General features: G+C 36.7%; 1 protein-coding gene across 1 annotated transcript; it reads right to left on the bottom strand.

The window, feature by feature from the left end:
- Positions 1-21,336, bottom strand: LOC133324726 (mucin-2-like). The gene is made up of 7 exons (XM_061533565.1): positions 21,067-21,336; positions 15,103-15,216; positions 13,122-13,492; positions 12,389-13,050; positions 7,923-8,552; positions 280-4,506; positions 1-109 (listed from the first exon to the last, which is right to left on the bottom strand). The coding sequence occupies exons 1-7, from the start codon at positions 21,334-21,336 to the stop codon at positions 9-11; spliced, it is 6,375 nt and encodes a 2,124-aa protein (XP_061389549.1). The 3' UTR covers positions 1-8.
- Between the last annotated feature and the right edge of the window lie 2,759 nt (positions 21,337-24,095).

Here is a 24,095-nt window from a genome sequence, read left to right as displayed (position 1 = left end):
TTAACAACTCATCCGTCGATTTTCAAACGATTCGAAGTTTCAAGGGCCAAAGTTTGATTGGATCGATTGGGATACCATTTTAAGTGGACAGCACGGTTGTCTTTTTCGTCTGCAAATGAAAATTTAAAGTGGTGGAAAAAAAGTAATGTGAATTAATTAAGAATGTTTATCGAAGCCACGCGATTAATTTGACGTAAAATTAAAAGATCAATCGAAATAGTCGAACGATAAAGAGCGCTTTTTGAAAAGGGCGTAACACGTAAAACTGTTTTTACTCACCATAATTATGTTTATGATCCTTTGTACAGGTCTTGGGGCAGATGACGAAACGCACATCCATTGGCCGCTCAACGAATATCTCCAAACGTGGCAGACTGGCCTTTTTCGGTTCACATGGCGGCGGCTTAACTGCAGTTTGATTAAGATTAGTAGTAGTAGGAATATTTGTAGAATTAGTATTATTCACTGGTTTGTTTGTATCTAAATTTAAAAGACTTATATAAATATTATTCTGTTCGGATGGCTTGACTAAGGATTCCGAGGGGCAACCATCCTCCTGTCTAAAGTGTAATGAAAATTCACTACGATTATTATTTGTTTGCGTTTGTTTAGTATCCAAATATTTGGGGGTAGGTGTGGGTGTGGTTTGAACTTCGGTGGATCTGGAATGTGTTATTGGTGGTTCTATCGAGGAAGGAGTTGTTGTCGGAGGTGATGGTGTTGAAGTCGTGTGCGGTGTATCTGTTGTATGTATGGGTATGACTATTTCATCTGATAAGACGTTTGTTTCATCTTCCTCTTCAGAACTGTGGCTGGATGGTGTGGTAGTTTCGTTTGGTCCATCGGTTCCACTTATTGGTATTTTTATATCACTTTCATCGTCGAAGACATAATCGGGATCAAAAATGTTTGTGGCATGAGGGGAGATGGTTGTAAAAGCTACGGTGTCCTCTGTTCCCCAAAAGGAGGGTAGATGACTGATGTTCGAAAATACAGATTCATTGTCATCAGTTTCTTCTTCATCGTGCTCATAATCAGGATCTAATAATGTGGTAGGATGAGCCTTTGATTCTGGCTCCTCTGTTCCACTAAGGGGAATGTTAATATCATCTGAAAGAACCGATGCATCATCATTTTCAAGGTCATAATCTGGGTCTAACGACGAAGATGGATTGAAATTGGGTTCTTCCGTAACACCAATTGGTATTTTTATGTCATCGGAAAATCCAGAACCTTCAAAATCGTTCTCAAATTCCGATTCATGATCGGGATCAATTAACTTGGGAGGTGATTTTCGTATGGGAACAGGTGTCAATAGGGTATCTGGTGTCTCGGTACCAGATACCGGAATTTTTAGGTCGTCCGAATCAACAAAGGTATCATCGTCCTCCTGAGGTTTTTTGGAGTTGCTTGTTTTTGGTCTAAGAGTTGTTTCATCAGAATCTGGTGCTTCGGTTCCACTATTTGGTATTATTATTTCATCGGAGAGGACAGAAGGTTCGTCGTCATCAAAGATATCATCATGATCAGGGTCCAATAACTTTGGAACAGGATGTTTCTTAGGATTAACTAAATCAGGGTCGGTAGGCGTAGTGGCGCCAACAGATTCATTGAAGTCCGGTTCTTCAGTTCCACTAATCGGAAGTTTTATATCATCATTACGATGACTTGGTGAAAGGATTTCTTTAGAACTAGGCTGCTCTGTGCCGCTATCCGGTATTATTATTTCATCGGATAGAACAGAGGGTTCATCATCATCGTCATCAAATATATCATCATGATCGGGATCAATTAGTTTTGCAGAAGGTATTTTTTTATTTAGAGTTGGTCCAGGTGCCGATGTTGTAGCCGAACCATCAAAATCATTAAAGGATGGCTGCTCGGTTCCACTAATCGGTATTTTTATATCGGACGGCAGGACAGTAGTATCGCTATCTTCATGAGAATGCTGTTCAATTGAACCTGCTGATTTGGGTCTAGAAGTTGTGACAGTTAAAGGCTCTTCGGTGCCACTATCTGGTATAATAATTTCGTCTGATAGGACTGAGGGATCCTCATCATCATCATCATCGAAGATGTCATCGTGCTGTGGGTCAATCAATTTTGGTGAAAGAAGTTTCATAGGTTTAAATAATTCAGGTTCGAATGTTGTTGCACCACCTTCGAAATTAATGACGGTCGGATCCTCAGTGCCACCATTGGGGATTTGTATATCCTTTGTCCCAGAGGATATAGTTTGATTAGATGTTACGGATTTTGTTGGTGTAGTGGTTTCATTAGCAACAGGTTCCTCGGTGCCACTATCTGGTATAATTATTTCTTCGGAAAGCACCACAGGTTCATCGTCCTCGAATATATCATCATGTTCGGGATCGAATAATTTTGCCGAAGGAAGTTTCTTAGGAAAAACTACTTCAGGTCCAGGTGTCGTAGTAAAACTATCCGCATCAGTGAAGCTGGGTTCCTCAGTACCACTCAGGGGAATTTTTATAACGTCTGACAAATTGGATTTTTCATCATCTTCATGCTTCGTACTATTCTGTTTCGGGGTCGTATGTTCCTTTGTCTTAGGTTTGGCTGTTGTCTGAAGAGTTTTACTTGAATTAGGGTCTTCTGTACCACTATCTGGTATGACAATTTCATCTGATAATACCGAAGGTTCATCGTCATCAAATATATCCTCGTTATGGCCGGGATCGATTAATTTCGGTGAGGGATGTCTTTCAGCTGCAATAGATTTTGGGGAAGTGATTATGGATTCCCGATCAGAATCATTGAAGTTCGGTTCTTCGGTACCAGTAATTGGTAGTTTTATAGCATCTGATCTAACCGAAGTATGGGTCGTTTTATGTGTGAAACTAAAATGACCGGGAATGCTTGATTTTGGCCTGACAGTTGTATGAAGCTTCTCATTAGATTCCGGATCTTCTGTTCCGCTATCTGGTATTATTATTTCATCTGACAGCACCGAAGGCTCATCATCCCCGAAAACGTCATCATGATCTTGATCGAACAACCTGGCAGAAGGTGGTTTTTGCGAAGTAACTAAATCTGGGTCAATTGTTGTGAAACTATCTGAGTTATGGAAGATCGGTTCCTCGGTGCCAGTGATTGGAATTTGTATAGCATTTGTCAAAGGATCTGTATGTAATTTTGGAATAGCCAATTTCGGTTTATCTGTTGCGGAAGGAATATTATGTGATGTTGGAGCTTCCGTGCCACTATCGGGTATTACAATTTCGTCGGAGAGAACTGAGGGTTCGTCATCAGCATTATCATCATCGAAAATATCATCATGGTCTGGATGAGAGAATTTTGCGGAAGACAGTTCAGACGTGACTTCATTGAGATTCGGGACATCAGTGCCACTATTCGATACTTTTATACATTCAGGTATCAAACCCTTATCCTCATGTTTGGAAACTTGTTCTTCGGAAACACTTGGTCTTGCAGGTGTGGCAGCGGTTTCAGGTTCTTCAGTGCCACTATCAGGTATTACAATTTCATCGGATAGGACAGAAGGTTCCTCATCTTCGTCATCATCAAAGAGATCATCGTGGCCCCCTTGAATAAAACTTTTGGTCACCGGCTGTTCTGTGCCACCAATTGGCAATTTGATACCCTCAGATTCTGTTGCGGATGCAACCGATTTGAAATCAGTTTTAGAGGAAGTTACGGCCGTTGGTTCTTCAGTTATAGAATCCTTATGCTCTTTGGAGTGTTTTAAGAGGTCTTCTGATTTATCTAATGGTAGGAATTCACCTTCTATTGGTGTAGGTGTTTTTGGACCTTGTTTTGCCCCAAACACTAATTCAAATTCTTGTAACCAATCTTTTGTGGTTTTATGAACAGGAGTACTTAATGTACTCGATTCATCATTACGAACATCACCGATGGTTGGATCGCGATGTGTAGAAGTCGACATGGGTGTAGTGTTATCCGATTGTAAGGTACTTGGTGTAAAAGCGGTTTTACTGTGATGTAAAAACGAATCAAACTGATCAATTACACCTTTGATGGTGGAATCACGATCTGAAGGTGTAGTTATGGTTCTTTGTGTAGAAACGATGTTTTCCGTCGATATTACATCGTTTGTGGTTTTATCGGTAAGGTGGAGTGTTGTTGGAGTGCTCCATGTACTAGTTTTTTGTGTATCGATGTCAATAACATCATTTGTGGTTGGATCGAAAAATCTGGGAGTTGTTTTGGGTTTTTGTGTAAAATTGTCGCCTGTGGTTATTTCGAAAGACTTCTTTGGTGTTGGAGTTGTGTTTCGTGTGCTTGTGGTACTGGGTGTTTGATTAGCATGGTGTAATCTCGGATCGATAACATCATTAATCGTTGGATCACGATGTGTTGTTGGTGTTGTGTTGGGATGTAGTGTGGAGAGTTCTCTGGCATTCACGATAACATCGTTTGTGGTTTTATCAACAAGTGTCGCTGTTCGACTATTCTGTTGTGTTGCAGTGGAACAGTGTTTTTGGGTGTGTAATTTCGTTTGTGTATCTGTGAAGTATCAAGTGAAATGTTTTAAAGTTTTCTTTATATTTGTTGTTATAAGAAAAATATATAGCTTAAAGGAAATATATTAGATACATACAAACTTCTCTAAAAAATATCTTAATTGAGTGCCTAGAAACGGCATATGACCGCTGTCCTGGCCATGACATTATAAATCTGCTATGAAATGTTTATGCAAAAAATCGGAAGGGAAAATATTTTTGGCCCCACCGTCGGAATATTCAGCCTTCATGAAGAAACATCCGACAACGGATGTTTCGCGACAGCAAAAAACCTGGCAGTTAGCAGCACCAGATTCAAGCATCTCGATATATACAAGGCCTCCTGGACTTCTCATGAACAAACTACGTGAAATCAAATTGATCATGTTGTGATAGACGGAAGGAATCAACCCAGTGCTTCAGACGTTCGATCAATACGAGAATATCGATTCGGACTATTACATTCTGGCAGCCAAGGTTCACACCCATCTTAATGTAGCAGCAAAGGTGCGATCTAATGTAACACGGAAACTAGACGTAGCAGAAACCTACACCGCTCAACTTACCCACCTGCTCGACGAAAGCCCTCCTCGTCCCGATAATAATATAAGAGCACAATGACAAAGAATTGCCCACTCCATACAAATTGCAGCAAACGCAACACTTGGGTACCAAAGACCACCATCAAGAAACCCATAGTACGATCAGGAGTGTCGTAATGCTAATGAGGCGAAAAACGCAGCGTATAGGGCAACCCTGCAAACAGTAGCAACACGCAATGCGAGAGAGAATTATCATGAGAAAGGGAGAGAGAAGAAAGGTATTTTCAGAAAAAAGAAGAAACAAGAAAAACGTGGGCGAGAGCAAATCGAAATGTATAGCAGTCAGTCTGGAAGTCCGCAAATTTTACCAACGTGTAAAACATCAAACCGAAAGCTTTGGTGCAGGCACATCCTCCTGTAGAGATGAATATGGAAACGGGTGACACAAACATATAGCGTGTTGAGGATATGGAAGGAGCATTTTGAAAAGCTTCTGGTATCAAATAGTAACGGTGAAGAAGACATGACGGTATAGGGTGTATACCACATAGCCAAAATGAGGTCAGAATATCAATCAATCGGCTGAAGAAAAATAAAGCTGCAGATGCCGATGGATTGCTAGCCGTACTATTCAAGAGCGGTACTCAGACGCTGGTCAGGAGCATGCTCCAACCGATTAGTACAATTTGGCTAGATGAATACATGTCCACTGATTGGAACCTCAGTATCCTGTGTTCCGTGCACGAAAAGAGAGACAAGGTGATATGTGAAAACTATAGAGGAATTATATTATTAGAAATTGGCTGGAAAACCACAAGTGGCAGCATTTAAATGTAAATAAATCTTTTGTGTCTCGTACCACCGCTCGTTACCGTGATACTGGTAGCGTAGCCCGACGTCAAGGAAATGGACGGAAGAAAACGGCAACATCAGCCGAAATGGTTCGAAAAGTAAAGAAGCGACTTGAAACCATTTAATGTTCTGTTATTTCTCTGCTATTGAATGTGTTATCAGAATATGTGTATAAGTAACATTATCACAATGGGGCCCAATTAGGCGATGCAGCAGCGAACTTTTTCTCGGGTGCATTTTCACATCCAAGCTAAATCCTCCTCGAATCTAACATTATGACGATGGCGCTCAACTAAGCACTGCAGTAGCGATCTTTTTCTCGGGTGCATTTACACCTCTATGTTCAATCTTTCTAATATTATGGCGCCCAAGTAGCAAACTTCTTCTCGGGTACATTTTCACACCCAAGCCCAAACTTTCGCGAATCTAACATTATGACGATGGCGTTCAATTAAGCAATGCAGTAGTGAACTTTTTCTCGGGTGCATTTACACTTCCAAGCTTAATTTTTCTCGGATCTAACATTAACACGATGGCGCCCAATTAAGCAATGCAGTAGCGAACTTCTTCTCGGGTGCATTTACACCTCTATGTTCAATCTTTTAATATTATCGAGCCCAATTAAGCAATGCATTAGATAACTTCTTTTCGGATACATTTACACTTCCAAGTTCAATTTTCTCGAATTTAACATTATGACGATGGCGCCCAATTAAGCAATGCAGTAGCGAACTTTTTCTCGGGTGCATTTACACTTCCAAGTTCAATTTTCTCGAATTTAATATTATGACGATGGCGCCCAATTAAGCAATATGGCTTATGGCTGTACATAAAAGATGATGAATAATGGTGAAAATAGCTCCAATTTCTCAAAAGATTGTGTGTCTCGAGGGAACATCTCTTTTTGCAGACAACTTAGTGTGAATCAATTAAATTAAAAACCAGTGAGCGGAGCGTATATATTCTGAGCCTGGGCAATATTTCGCGATATTTGCACCCTCTTTACCGATTATAGGTCAACAGTTGCACTTTCTAACCCTGGCATATTTTCCAAATCTTGTTTTCCTGATGTGAATATTTACGCCATAAAATAAAAATTTTGTCACTTTAGGTTTTGGTTGATTTGACCCACGGAATATTGACCGATCATCATCGTTCAAAGTATTTGGTCAGATCCCCTTTCACCGCGCAAAATATGTGATGTTCTGCATATAATAATGGCCTCTAGAGTGACTAGAAAATCTGACAAAAAAAAGTTTTCGGTTCATTTCACCCCCTAAATATCATTTCAACATAAGCGGAAATTATTGGCGTCGTCCTTGACCACAAACCGAACATCATGTACAATTTTAAAGCAACGTTAGCGCCCTCTAGTGGATTAATTGTAATACTAAACCATATCATAATTCAAGGACTCCTGTAAACAATATAATGGGTATTAAAGGTCAACCACTCCTCTTGGAGATACTATTAACTTCTTGGGTCTCAGTTCTTCTGGAGTAAATATATACGCCCTAAAATACCAATTTCGTCATTTTAAACACAAAAGTTTGGTTCCATTTGATCCGCTAAAACAGTCATGCTTATTCTTTGGCCAGATTCCCTTCCTGATGTAAAATTTCATGGTGCTCGGGTCATAATTGCGGCATCTAGTGCATTCAGAAAAACAGGTTATTATATTAACGGATCATTACCAAAAACAATAGGGGTATTTTTTCACCAGAACCCGTGCTACATGAAAAATTTCGTGTCGATGGTCCATAACTGTGGCCTGTATCGCGTTTACAAATTATAATGGATTGACGGACGGGAGGGCGGACACATATGTCTGTATCGACTCAGCTAGTCGAGATATGACGATCGGTTAAACAATTAAACAAACTCTTGGGCCTTCACAAAGCTATACAACAACATTGTTGTGTACGGTATAAAAAACTGGCGAAAGTCGTAGTAAATATTCGATATTTTCTTCGATATATACTTTTTCTCAAGCGCCTTTTAATTTAAAATTTATATTTCCACTTACCTGTTGCAATATCATTACATGGTTTCTGTCCATTTTCAGAGCTTTCCGGGGCATTTGTGGCGCTATCAATATCTGTAGTTGTAGTTGCATCAGTTGATTGCGAAACAGGGGGTTCAGTTGTTTCATTTTCTTCTTCATTGTTGCCTTCTGACGAATCATGACTGCCTTCTTCGGATTTATGACCATTTTCTTCCGATCCATGGCCATTTTCTCCAGAACCGTGACTACCTTCTCCGGAACCATGACCGTTTTCTCCAGATCCATGATTGCCTTCACCTGACCCCTGACTGTTTTCTCCAGTTCCATGATTATTTTCTCCAGATCCGTGATTATTTTCTCCCGATTCATGATTGTTTTCTCCAGATCCATGACTGTCTTCTCCCGCTCCATGACTGTTTTCTCCAGATCCATGACTAGCTTCTTCGGAACCATGTTCATCGGTTTTATTTTCATCTTTCTCTTCATCGGTTTCAATGTGTGAATTATTTGCTTCGTGGCTGGATTCACTTGTGTTTTCATGTGAGCCATGATGCGAGTGATCATGGTGGTGATCATGATGTTTGTCATGTTCGTCAGAATCTGAATCTGATGGTGATTTTATTCCCAGAAATATTGTTTTTCCAGGGCCATCTGAAGAACATATGAGAAAATTTATAATATAACGTAAGGCATTTAAAAAAGTTTTCCTAATAAGTTACAAAGGAGTTAAGAAAAATCAATATAGTGAACTCTCGATAATGTGAACTTCCAAAACAGTGAACTCTCAATAATGTGAACTAATTCATGTCGTTGACTTTTTCGATTCGATCAGCTTATTTATTGCTAATTCGATTTTTCTCAATACTTTAATGGAAGTCATTAGTTTCGAATTAATTAATAAGTCATTAATAATAGGTGTGTTTGATAACCCATTATTAAATATAATATTAAATATACTAGTATCGGTATTGTCCGATTAGCTGGCTAGAAATCGGAATTGTTGTATGTGGATTTGTGTTTTCTTTTAGAAGTCATCGAAATGCAGTTTTACATTTTGCGGGATGCCAGAATGGCGCCCAATGTGGATATTTGAACACTCGTGATTAAAAGGGAAGAAATACTATTTTAGTCTGGATTCTTGAAACACATAAAAAGTTTTGCCTATTTTGTAGTTTTCAGTACAATTTTGTGGAACATCTCTTTTCGCAGAGAACTTCGGACGAAAGTGTTTCATATGGACAATTAATGGCGACCAATTAATTAAATCTTAAAATTGTCGATAATTATTGGAAAATCTGTAAAAACGAAAATATCGTGAGGAGATATATTACAAAATGTTCTATACCGATAATATATTCCAAGGATATTGTTTAATACTACGGTCACCAGTATTAGGAAATTATACCCATTTTTTCCCAAGGCATATCAGCCTGCTGGCACATTTACACAAGATTGAGTGCGAGGGAAGCAGCAGGTATAGAGCGTGTGGGGAAGATAGCGAAATGCTGAAACATTTCCTTTGAAGCCTTTGAAGGACTTCGTACAAAAATCTTGGGAAATGACACTATCCACGAATTAACCGACATGTATAGAAAAGTCTAAAGGACTTCAAAACATCGATTTCCTAATTATATTGTGATGATTTTCTTCCAAACTCTCTTTCGTTTGTTATGCGCACAACAGGCTTTTTACTGGCTTAAATGGATATCTTGTTATTGGATATGTGGTGGTGTAAATCACCCCTCTTTTTAACCTAACCTAAACATCGTAAAATCTATAAAATCCTCTATATGCCAAAAATTAAAAAAAATATCTTTGTATATAAAAATTTGAAAAATGACATAATTTTGTTATTGTTGTTTTGTAATTAACGAACAGTCCTTCCTTTCGACGGCCGGCATAATTTCCGATACAAGAACTTCCGATTCCAAAAATTCCAACGGCATTCGAAAAGTACATGTTTGGCTCTGGTACGAGCTAGGATTATTAACATCGCACAAAAATTAAAAGAAATGGCGGGCATATGAAATTTAATTTTCAACCACAAACAGAGTAAGAAAACCAGTGAGTGGAGCACTATATTCGAACAGGACCGACCATATGATACTGTACACAAATACCACGAAAATTTAACTTTCTGCGTGCTTTATACACACTCTTGACCGATTTTAGGTCAACAGCTCTACTTTCTAACCTTGGCATATTTTCCAAATCTTGTTTTTCCCGAGGAGAATATTTACGCTATAAAATAAAAATTTGGTCCTTTAGGTTTTGGTTGATATGACCCTCGGAATATTGACCGATTATCGTTTAAGCAGCCGTTCTAGGTAATTGACCAGATACTCTTCACATATAATAACCTATAGAACGATTAGAAAATCTGAAAAAAATAATCCGTTCATTGCACCCCATAAATATCATCTGAACTCAACATCACCTAAATATCATGACAATATCATGTAAAATTTCAAAGCGATCAGCCCGACAATTCCGCCATCTAGTGGGGTAGAAGTAATACAAAACAATATAATAACACAAAGCACCATTATATCTTTATGTATAACTCCCACAACCGATACTCTGGGATATAATATCAATTTCTCGGGTCTATGTTCTTCGGGAGTAAATATATACGCTCCAGAATACAAATGTTGTAATATTTCAAACACAAAAGTCTTCGCCCGCTAAATATTGACCGAGTTCATTAAAAAGTCATGCTTGTTCTTTTGCCAGATTCCCTTCATGGTGTTCGGGTCATTATTGTGGCCTCTAGACGGCGACCCGAAGAACCGAGACATATAAAAACCATAGGGGTCTTCTTTGGCCAGAACCCATCCTACACGCAAAATGTCGTGACTGCGGCCTGAATCATGTTTACAAATTCACAAACTAAAATTCTTGGGAGCATACAAAGCTGAAAATACACGGATTGGATAATTAGTTTTTGATTTATCGTGTCCGCTACGGTTTAAACCGGTTTAAAGTTTGATAATCACTTCTGCCATTCGTTTAGTTCCATAGTTCATTGGTACACGTCTGTTAATTCGACAATGACCGGAAAGATCTAGATGGACGATTGGGTCAAATTGAACGACAGCAACATACGAAACTAGATAAATTAAAAAATTGGAACTAGTACCGAGCGTTCCTTTTGCGCAAGAAGTATTTTCAACTAGTTCCTTTTGAAACGACTCAACTTTACATTTCCCTATCGATATACGGAAACACCAACTTAATATAGCCATCATATTATGGTGAAGGTTTAAAATTCGGAACATTATTTAAACAAGTTTTTAGATACGTAAAGAAGTGGTTTTTAACGTCCAATGGCACCAAAACTTTGTCGATCTATTTGAATAGAACTCAACTTCAATTAAACTAGTTCACTTGATCCCTTTAGTGAATCCTTAAATTGCCATAGTTCGTTTGAAAATCGATCGATATTTAAAGTTATTTTCACAGCTTTAAGACTATGAAACTATAATACCAGATAGAGAACAATGGAATAGCGGAACACTAGTTCAGATGCCTGATGGTAACTTTTGTTACACAGATGGCACTCAACTGGGAGCAAAAACTGGACTGGGACTTTTTATTGATGGTAAATTTTGTTACACAGATGACTCTCAACTAGGAGCAAAAACTGGACTGCGACTTTTTATCGAAGAAAAAGCTACCGAAACAAGCCGATTGAGGGTATTAATACGAGACACCTTAGACTGAAGGCACATCTAATCAAGATTGGATCGAAGGTAGCAGCAGGCGCAGAGCCTGTGGGCATGTAAGGCATGTGGGAAATGACACTATTGACGGACTAACCCATCTGGGGATGTGAATGGAGAAGACTGAAGGAGTTCTCAAAAAATACAGAATTCATAGAGGGATAAAACCCATAATGTTTAATCTAAACTTCCGCTAATTCTAACTTTCTCTGCATTTTTTGAGCTCACAATAGGCCTCAACTGACTTATGAGTTTGTCCTTGCTTTGTTGGACATGTGGTATTATCCACCCCCTTTTCAACCTAACCTAACTAAAGGAACAATGAGACTATATTTTGTTATCACCTCAGTCCAATATCCTATGAACTGATATTTTCCCTGTTGAATAGATAATGTTCACATATTGAACTAAATGAACAAGTTTATCTGAACTAGTTCATTGAATTAAACGGTTTTATATTGAAATATAAAACTATCGGCGTAGTTCCATGTCAAAGGGGAATACGATACTAGTCTCATTTGGTTATCACATGAATTCAAAAAACATTGGACCCTTACATAGCTGGCGGTCTCCCTTCCTGTCGCTCATCCCTCTCGAAGAGCCTTACATTTGTAAAAATTAAATGATTTTAAATGGTATTTTTATGAAAATGTAAATATACAACCACCTTCAAATAAAGCCAGGAGAATGGAAGAATTTTGCATCTTCCGAAGAAAACCTCATGGTTGTTCGAATTTCATTATTATATCCGATAAGATATCTTACCATTATTCCAGGTTTTGTCATCTTGTAAAACGAAGCGATCACCAAAATCAACATCACTACCCAGAACTTCAATTTTATCATTCTCATCATCATCTGTTGTGGCAGGTTCTTCTGTATTAGCCTCTGGGACTTCAGTTGAGACAACAACCTCTGTAGTTGCCTCTGGAACAGCTTCTGTAGGTACCGTAGTTTCTTCTGGTGCTTCGGTAGCTATTTCTGTTGTTATTGCCGGAACAACTGTCGAAGTAGCAGCAGCCACATCTGCAAGAGACTCTACAGACATTTCGGCTGAAGATTCAGTTGTAACATCGCGGATGGGTGTCACGGCTGCATCTGCTGCATTCTTTACACTTTCCTCAGAATCATCTGTGTTCTCAATAACTTCTTCCTCCAATGAATTGGATTCGGAATCTTCGAATTCTGTTTGTCTTGGTTCTTCCAACTCCTCCTCTGAAGATGACTCAGTTGCATGTTCAATATTTTCAAGGGAATCCAAATCAAATTCACTTGGATGAATCATGGGATGTTGTTGAAAGGGATGATATGGTCGGAGGTGACTTGTGGGATAAACTAATTCGGCCAGAGTTATACAATCGCATGGCACTTGGTCCTTGGGGCGACAGCAATTTGTCTGTAAGTCATAGAAGGTTTCCCCGGGGCATCTGAAAAAGATATATGGAATCAAAATTGTATCATCTTATCTCTCCATCTCTCTTTATTTCCGAATACTCACTTAAATCTCGTTTGATAAAATACACGATTCTCTTGCAGTTCACATGTATAGTAAAGCGAACAATCCGATGGTGATCGGAATACACCATTTTGTTGACATGCTGGATATTTATTTTCACAATATTCTGGTACACTATCATTATCGGTAATAATCTGGGTGGGTATACATCTATTGCCGGGTATACATTTACTTGTCTGCTGCGAGAATATCATATTGTGTGGACAGGAGTAGATTTGTGGCTGCAATGTTTTATCACATTTATAATAGAGATGACAATCGGAATGTATGGGGAAACGTCCCTCGGCCGTACATTTTGGTTCATATTCGGTGGGTTTGATCTGAACGCATTGACCGCATGTGGTATTGAATTGCTGAAAGGCGAAGGAATTTGAAATGGCGATATTTAATAGGTTTAAACCTTTCAGACCCACTTTATAAATTATAAGATCGACAATTTTTAAAGAAGCTAGTAGGCCTGTAAAATATTTTTATTTCTCAAACAGGGTGGGTACTTCATATGGTAATTATTTCACTGAAAATAGGGTGCTATTATGTTGTTTATGTGGGAAAATGAAAAATCAAACACGAAAAAATGAAGCTTGTCCCTCTTTATATGGGAGATATGTCAAATGATAGACATGCAACGAAATGTTTGGGCCAACACATTTTAAACCAGTAAGGAAAGTAGTAAAGTCGGACTGGGCCGGAGCATTTTATGGTGGCTATGTTTAAATACTTTGGGTATATTCAACATATCTATCTACATCAGAACTGATTTCAAGGAAACTTATCAGAGATTCATTTATACAGTATTTTTCGGTTAATTGCACATCAAAATTTGCACAAATTTTTGTTCAATTAACCGAGGAACCAATTATCCGAACCCGCTTACTTTGAAATGAAATATTTTTGACCCATCATGTGGTTCAATTAAGCGTGGAAACCAATTAACCGTAGGTTCAATTAACCGAAAAATACTGTATTAACTTCAGTACGTTGTTTCAATCGGCCTAGCTATGGATCTTTAGTGCACCATTTACTTAAAATCGGACGGGAATATATATAGAGGTGTATGTAAATCTGAACCGATTTTCACGAAACTTTGCACACATCATTCTAGATTTAATTCAGCACCTTATCCCAAAATCCAAAGATATATGCGGACTTTGGTACACTATTTACATAAAATCGGGCGAAACTATATATAGGAGCTATATCTGAATCTGAACAGATTTTTACAAAACTTAGCACACATCATTCTAGACCTAATTCAGTTCGCTATGCCAAAATTTGTGCAAATTGAAAGATTCTCAGGGACTTTGGTGCACCATTTACCAAAAATCGGGCGAAACTATATATAAGAGCTATATCTGAATCTGAACCGATTTTCACGAAACTTAGCACACATCATTCTAGACTAAATTCAGTACGCTATGCCAAAATTCGTGTAAATCGAAAGATTTTGAGGGACTTTGGTTCACCATTTACCAAAAAATCGGGCGAAACTATATATGGGGGCTATATCTAAATCTGAACCGATTTTCACGAAACTTAGCACACATCATTCTTGACTTAATTCAGTAGGCTATGCAAAATTTCGTGCAAATCGAATGATTTGCAGGGACTAAAGTCCGTAAATCGGACAAAAATATATATCGGAGCTATATCTAAATCTTAACCGATTTTTCCCAATTTCAATAGGGTTCTTCCTTGGGCCAAATAAATAAGCTGTAAGCTGTGTGATGCGACCTGTACTTTGTTTCCAACTTAACATCCACAGACGGACGGACGGACATGCATAAATCGACTCAGAAAGTGATTCTATGCAGGGTATAAAAATACCTCTAAATTATTACAATTGGGCGCCACATTTTTAAATATGAAATTTAAAATAGAATTAAGAACTATTGATTTTCGCCTATGGCTTAAGTTTATGTCAAATCGAACATCTGATATACACACATTATATATAACCACTTACCTGAAATCTTTGACATCTTCCAAATATCACAGCATCCGGCTTACAAACGTAATAGTATTGACGCTCATCTGGATGGGGTTTCAAACCGATATAATTACCCGAACAACGTTTGTGCTGAAATTAAAAATGATAAAGTGCAATTAATAGGGTATCTTTTACAAACTTTTATTTCTGAAGCATCAAAAGTGTTCTTAAAGAAGTTTCGGTCAATTATTGCTTTCATATTTCCATCTGAAGGCTAATTGGTATGGACTAATTGAACTCAACTTCAATAATAATGATATCTTGTTGTTTTTTCCTGTTTTAAATCGGGTACATTATTCACTAAAAACTAAACAAAAGCATTAAACGGCATATACATTAGAACTTTTTACCGGGTTAACCTACTCTATGAGGATTTATTTGATATTTATGCAAAGGAATTGACAATTGAAACCCACGGGGTTAAAGAAATCCGGTTAAATGTAAACGTATTATTGCAAAATTCATTATGGGCCGACTATATGATACCCTTCACCACTTTGGGTATATTCAACATATGTATCCTAAAAGACGTCGATTTTTCGAAGGAAAATTGACATGAAATTGAACGAACTTAAATATGTGATCTTTATCTATATCTGAACCGACTAACATTAATCCCTACACATGTCATTCTGCAACATATGCTAAATTTTGTAAACCGATTTAAAGCAAACTTGACACACGCTATTCGGTATACTGCAAAGACACTCATTGATTATTTGGTGTACAAGGTCGAAATTATATGTAAGCTATGCTATATCTAAATCTGAACCGATTTAAAGGGAACTTGCAGAGATTAATTTATATTAATTTCAGTATGTTGTGTCAATCGGCCTAGCTATGGCTATTTAGTGCACAATTTACATGAAATTGGACGAAAATATATATGGGAGCTATATCTAAATCTTACCCGATTTTCTTGAAACTTGACACACTTCATTGTAGAGTCAATTCAGCACACTATGCAAAAAAATTTCGTGCAAATCGAAAGTTATATAAGGTCTTTGGTGCACCATTTATATAAAACCGGACGAAAAATATATATGTGGAGCTATATCTCATTTCAACCGATTTTCACAAAATTTAGCACTCTTCGTTCTAGGCTTAATTCAGTACGCTATGCCAAATTTCGTGCAAATCGAAGGATATATAGGGACTTTGGTGCATCATTTACCTAAAATCGGACGAAAATATATATGGGAGCTATATCTAAATCTGAACCGATTTTCACGAAATTTAACGCACATCGTTCTATATTTAATTCAGTACGCTATGCCAAATTTCGTGCGAATCGTGCAAATATAGGGACTTTGGTGCACCATTTACATAAAATCGGACGAAAATATATATGGGAGCTATATCTATATCTGAACCGATTTTCACGAAAACTAACGCACATAGTTCTACATTTAATTCAGTACGCTATGACAAATTTCGTGCAAATCGAAGGATATATAAGGACTTTGGTGCATCATTTACATACAATCGGACGAAAATATATATGGGAGCTATATCTAAATCTAAACCGATTTTCACGAAATTTAACACACATCGCTCTAGACTCAATTCAGTACGCTATGCCAAATTTCGTGCAAATCGAATTATATATAGGGACTTTGGTGCCCAATTAACCTTAAATCGGGTGAAACTATATACGGGAGCTATATCTAAATCTCAACCGATTTTCTTCAATTTTAATTGGGTTCGTCCTGGTGCCAAATAAGTAAGCTGTACCAAATTTCATCCTAATCGGATTATAAATGCGACCTGTACTTTGTTTACAATTTAACATCAACAGACGGACGGACATGCATAAATCGACTTAGAAAGTGATTCTATGCATATTCTCAAAAGGAACCATGTGTATATCCCGTTTCATTTTGCCTGTTACAAACATATGCACAAAGACATAATACCCTGTACCACAGTGTGGTGAAGGGTATACAAATCGATTCGAATCGATTCATTGAAATCTAACTCAGTGGATAAATATTATGTCCTCAATATCGTTAAAAGGTAAAAAAATTAAAAGCTGAAGCCTCAGTATTGCAAGGGTACTGGGCACCATGGAGGTGGTTAAATAATTGCATCGAGTTATTTTCCTTTTTATGGAATTCAATCTATTTACGAGATTTATGAAGCAATGGATCGGATTGATTATATGTACAAATGTGTTGAAAAAACGTTTTAGTTCTGATGTGAATTTACCACTTATCTGGGTGTTTCAACTTGACAATAGCCTCAAACATACACCGCAACATATCAAAAATTGGTTGCAGGAGTCAAAAATCGGGATTTAATAATGGCCAACACAATTATCGGATCTTCACCCTATGCAAAAATCTGTGAATTATCATAGATAGCAAAATGGAAACAGATTCAGGAGCAAACAAACTTAATCTCTACCCAAAGGTTCAGGATGATAGGAATAGTATATCCATGGATCAAATTGAGCGTCTTATAGATACAATTCCTTGTAGTTTTGCCGCAGTAATAAAAAATAATGGTTACGATTACAAGGTAAATTTACTTAATTAAAATAAAAAAAGCAAATAGTTTATTATCCGTGATTATTTGTTATTTCAAAACAAGTTTTATGTTTTTCTTTTAAGTTAATAAATTACCTATTAATTTCTGAAAAACCTTTCACTATAAGTTTATTTTTAAAAGTTAATTTTAATAATTTAATTTTAGTTGATTATGTTTTGGCCACCAGTGTATATGGAACTATATCTAAATCTGAACAGGTTTTAACAAAACTTGCCAGAGGTTAGGTTATACTAACTTTTGGTTAAACTTTGGGTTTTTAGTGGGTAAAATCGGACGAAAATATATATGGGAGCTATATCTATGAATCGATTCTCACCAATTTTAATAGGGTTCGTCTTTGGGACCAATAAGATCTTTGTCAAATTTCAACAAATTCGTATCAATAATGTGACCCGTGCTTTGTACACAAGAATACATGGGCGGACAGACGGAACCATGGGTCTATCTCGTTTCATTTTGCATGTAACAAACATATGCACAAAGACATAATACCACTGTGTGATGAACGGTATAAAAATGGCAACACTTGGTTTGATAATTGCTGTGACAATTTTTTCAATAAATATTTTCATAATTCTAATAGGAATAGCTCAAGAATGTATGGTAGAAGCGATGCATACTCTGAGGTATTATTTCGACTTAGCATAGGATTTCGAACAAACTAAAATGAAAAATCGAGGTAAATTCTGCATCATTTATCGATTAAATCGAGATTATCACTATAAAAGTTATGGTGTAAACACGCCTTTATAGGGATTTTTTAAGCTCGCTTAGGCTATGCATTCTAAATCGTCTCGATTTATAAAAACGAGGACATAAATTCTAGTAGGAACTAAAGACAATTTTTAAAATTATACAAAGGTATCAGTCAGCTGATATTTGTTTATATACGTTGACATTTACATTGCAAAACCAGTAAGAAAATAGTGAAGTCGGACTGAGCCGACTATATGTTACCCTTCACCACTATGGGTATATTAAACGAATGTATCCTAACAGAAGGGCCATTAACTAAACTATGTGATCTTTATCTAAATGTGAACCGACTTAGATCAATCCATAGATCAAACCATTTCGATCTTTATCTAAATGTGAACCGACTTAGATCAATCCGTAAACATGTCATTTGTTTGTTACAATGGGACAAAATTATGTAAATCGATTTAAAGCAAATATCAAAAATATAAAAATGCTCAATTTTGTACGTTGTGCAAAATTTCACCATTTACTTAAAATCGGATGAAAATAGATATGGAAGCTATATCCAAATATGAACCGATTTCAACAAAACTTGTCACAGGTTAGGTTACACTAATTTCAGCAGCTTTTATTCCTAATGACCATATTTTGGGTCCTACTTAAAATATATATGAGATCTATATTTAAATCTGAACCGATTTTCAAGAAATTTTTCACACATCATTCTAGACTCAATCCAGTATGCTATGCCAAATTTCGTGCAAATCGAAAGATATATAGGGTCTTTGGTATACCATTTACATTATATCGGGAGCTATATACTAATCTGAACCGATTTTCAAGAAATTTTACACACATTATTCTAGACTCAATCCAGTATGCTATGCCAAATTTCGTGCAAATCGAAAGATATATAGGGTCTTTGGTATACCATTTTCATTATATCGGGAGCTATATTCTAATCTGAATCGATTTTCAAGGAATTTTATACACATCATTCTAGACTCAATTCAGTACGCTATGCCAAATTTCATGAAAAGCGAAGGATGTATATAGGGATTTTGGTGAACCATTTACATTAAATCGGCCGAAAAAATATACAGGATCTATATCCAAATCTGAACCCATTTTCAAGAACTTTTACACACATCATTCTAGACTCAATTCAGTACGCTATGCCAAAATTTGTGCAAATCGGAATGTATATAGGGACTTTGGCACATCATTTACCTAAAATCGAGCAAAATATATGGGAGCTATATCTAAATCCAAACCGATTTTCACGAAACTTAGCACACGTCATTCTAGACTTAGTTCAGTACGCTATGCCAACATTCTTGCAAATTGAATGATTTTCAGGAACTTTGGTGCACCATTTACTTAAAATCGGGTGAAACTATATACGGGAACTATATCTAAATCTGAACCGATTTTTAAGAAATTTTACACACATCATTCTAGACTCAATCCAGTATGCTATGCAAAATTTCGTGAAAATCGAATGATTTTCAGGAACTTTGGTACACAATTTACATTAAATCGGGTGAAAATATATAGCTATATCTAAATCTGGACCGATTTTTCCCAATTTCTATAGGGTTCGTCGTTGGGCCAAATAGATGAGCTATGCCAAATTCCATCCAATTCGGATCATAAATGCGACCTGAACTTTGTTTACAAATTAACATGGACAGACGGACGCACATGCATAAATCGACTTAGAAAGTGATTCTATGCATATTCACAAGGGGAAGCATGTGTCTATCTCGTTTTGCCTGTTACAAACATATGCTCAGAGACATAATACCCTGTACCACAGTGTGGTGAAGGGTATAAACGATTTTCACGAAACTTAGCACACGTCATTCTAGACTTAGTTCAGTACGCTATGCCAACATTCTTGCAAATTGAATGATTTTCAGGAACTTTGGTGCACCATTTACTTAAAATCGGGTGAAACTATATACGGGAACTATATCTAAATCTGAACCGATTTTTAAGAAATTTTACACACATCATTCTAGACTCAATCCAGTATGCTATGCAAAATTTCGTGAAAATCGAATGATTTTCAGGAACTTTGGTACACAATTTACATTAAATCGGGTGAAAATATATATGGGAGCTATATCTAAATCTGGACCGATTTTTCCCAATTTCTATAGGGTTCGTCGTTGGGCCAAATAGATGAGCTATGCCAAATTCCATCCAATTCGGATCATAAATGCGACCTGAACTTTGTTTACAAATTAACATGGACAGACGGACGCACATGCATAAATCGACTTAGAAAGTGATTCTATGCATATTCACAAGGGGAAGCATGTGTCTATCTCGTTTTGCCTGTTACAAACATATGCTCAGAGACATAATACCCTGTACCACAGTGTGGTGAAGGGTATAAACAGTGTTGCATTTGAAAATTCGATTTCGGACAGGATTTCCGACTGCATATTATTACGATAGTCGAAACAACTTTTTATCTCCATGCCACTTTCGATTTATAGTGATGAAAATTATTGAACAATTTTTTTTTAAGTATCTTAAGCACTGATAATCGAAAAGTCCAAAATACGCTATTTTTGTAACATGACGTCCACGTCCTCATATTTTTTTTTTGGCATTCGTTATTTTTAAAACATTCCTTTATTATTTAAATCAACCATATCGATTAAATTAACTTTCACTCACATAATCCACTATAATGGGTACACCACCACCGGGAAATGGTCGCAATATTCCACGTCGTTGATCAAAATATGTTCCAGCTGGATAATAACTGGTTGGTACTTGATGGGGAAAACCTATTGAGGTTGAGGGAGGATGAGGAGGAGGATAACCATAATCATGATATGGATTATATGGTTGGGGTCTATACAGAGAATGACCCAAATAACGGCCATGGCTGGAAGAACAACAGCTGATGATGAGAACAGCTGACAGCAGTAGTAGTTTAAACATTTTCTCAGCACTTTTCACAACGTTTTCAGGTTTGAATATTTTCGTTTTCAACTTCGATATATTTGAATTAATTTATTTTTATAATATTTATTATTCTTAAATTTTATAAAATTATATTTTTTTTGGTATTTCTCTTTGTTTACATTTTTACACATTGAACAGGATCATTTTCTTATTTTATTTAGATATTTTCCTTTTTCTCAATATTCTGTGTTATTTCCTTAAATCACTAATAATAATATTTTCTTATTCCACAAAAAATGTCTATAATTCCGTGATTTAATTCTCAATTTTCGTTTCGAGTTCAATGTCGTCGTCGTCGTCGTCAGGTCTTAACCCACAAAGCTTTAGCTCACGTTTGCTTTGTTTCCGCTATGTGGCGGGTGTTTAAATGCATTTTGCAGCCCCAGCTCTAAAGCGTAACTACTCTCTTAACTCAAATTTCGCGATTCTGTTTTGAACATTGTTTCTTGCATAACGTTTTTGGCTCGTTTTCATTTTGGCATTTTGAGCCAGCTGTGTTCTTATGTTTTGAGTTAAATTACTTTAAGGCAAATGTCACGATCATCAGTGGCAATAGAAAGCATCGGTAGAACATAGATCTAGTTTCAGTGTATAAATCGAGTATTTTAGAAAATACAATTTTTCGAATTTCTTTTAGGTGTCTTGCAACGCCTAACAGTCGTTGAACCCCTTACAGCTTGTTTTGTTTATTTAATGCAATGAAGTTCAAGTTCAAGATTACTTAGTCAGACCTGAAATGCTCGACTTGCATTTTTTCATACTTTGTGTAATGAAAAAAGCTCTGCTTGTAATGATGTCATATTTAAATTAAAATAATATAACAAGTGCTTCCGTTGCTTCTATGATAAATTCAATTTTTTAATCAATCGAGGCCGTAACCATTTTTTGTAAAAAAAGTCACAAATTTACAAAGAAGACAAATAGTAATTTTGAAGCCGATTTCATGGTGCGGAAAGTGCAATGTCATTGTATTTATACCCTTCACCACACTGTGGTACAGGGTATTATGTCTTTGTGCATATGTTTGTAGCAGGAAAAAGAAATCGATTCCTTTTGAGAATATGCATAGAATCACTTTCGATTTGGATGAAATTGAAATTGGAGAAAATCGGTTCAGATTTAGATATAGCTCTTATATATAGTTTCGTGCGATATTTTGTGAATGATACACCAAGCTCCAAATATTTGTCCGATTGGGACAAAATTTTGTACAGAGTACTGAAATGGGTCCAGACTGATGTCTGCGAAGTTTTATTAAAATCGGCTCAGATTTAGATACAGCTCCCATATATAGTTTCGTCCGATTTTTTGTGAATGATACACCAAACTACTAATATTTATTCGATTGAGCAAACTTTTGCATAGCGAATGCAATTGAGGAAAAACTGATGTGTGATAAGGTTTGTTGAAATCGGTTCAGATTTTGATATAGGTCTTATATATATATATATATATATATTTTCGTTCGATTTTATGTAAAACGGTTTCTCAATTAGGTCCATGTATTTATATATAGCTCCCATACATAATTTTACTCGATTTCATACAAATCAAAAAATCCAAGTCTGCCTGTTTGATTCCCGATTCCATCTCAATTGTCCTCCAAAGATTCTATGTCTGTTCTATCTACAGAATAATGTAGATACTAACATCTGTTGTATGTAACAACCACATCGAATTTATTTTTCTTTTGTATTTATTATTTGTACTATTAGTACTCATATCCCTTATGTGCAGTTCCTTGCGTACAGTCACCGTACTCCCCAGACCATTGTCCACTGAGTGAAAGACCAAGCAGAATGTTCGCGTTGAGCCATCCGTCGTGTTATGTGCTATCGAAAATACAACAACAACAAGGAAACGATAACACTAACGCTTGAAGTTGATGTGCGTTGCGCTTCGGAGTTAAATATATGTAAACTTTTTGCGTGCGTTAATGCGATAACAAACCAATAGGGAAAGTAGTAAAGTCGGTCGGAGCCGACTATATGATACCCTTCACCACTTTGAGTATATTCAATAGATGAATCCTAACAGACATCGCATTTTTAAAGGACCAGTAAATTGAAATTGGATCCATAAATATGTCATTCTGCAATTCATTACGCTGTACCAAATTTCGTGCAATCCGATAGATACTAAGGGACTTTGGTACAACATTTACCTTATATGGGAGCTATATTTAAATCTGAACCGATTTTCAGGAAACTTAACACACATCATTCTAGGCCTAATTCATTACGCTGTGCCAAATTTCTTGCAAATCGAAAGATATATAGGGACTTTGGTGCACCATTTACCTAAAATCGGACGAAACTATTTATGGGAGCTATATCTAAATCTGAACCGATTTTTTCGAAACTTAGCACACATCATTCTGCACCTATTTCAGTACTCTATGCCAAATTTCGTGCAAATCGAAAGATATAGAGGGACATTGGTGCACCATTTACCTTAAATCGGACGAAACTATATATAAATCTGAACCGATCTTTCCCAATTTCAATAGGGTTCATCCTTGAGCCAAATAAGTGACTTGTGCCAAATTTCATCCAAATCGGATCATAAATGCGACCTGTACTTTGTTTACAATTTAACATCTATAGACGGACAGACGGACGGACGGACATAAATCGACTCAGAAAGTGATTCTATGCATATTCTCAAAAGGAACCATGTGTCCATCTCGATTCCTTTTGCCTGTTACAAACATATGCACAAAGACATAATACCCT

This window comes from Musca vetustissima, unplaced genomic scaffold, assembly GCF_032173495.1.
Source record: "Musca vetustissima isolate MV318-11 ecotype Yass unplaced genomic scaffold, APGP_CSIRO_Mvet_v1 utg20051, whole genome shotgun sequence".
NCBI classification, from domain to species: Eukaryota; Metazoa; Arthropoda; class Insecta; order Diptera; family Muscidae; genus Musca; species Musca vetustissima.
The sequence above is the reverse complement of the archived record's forward strand: the minus strand, read 5'-3'. Positions and strand labels throughout refer to the sequence as shown.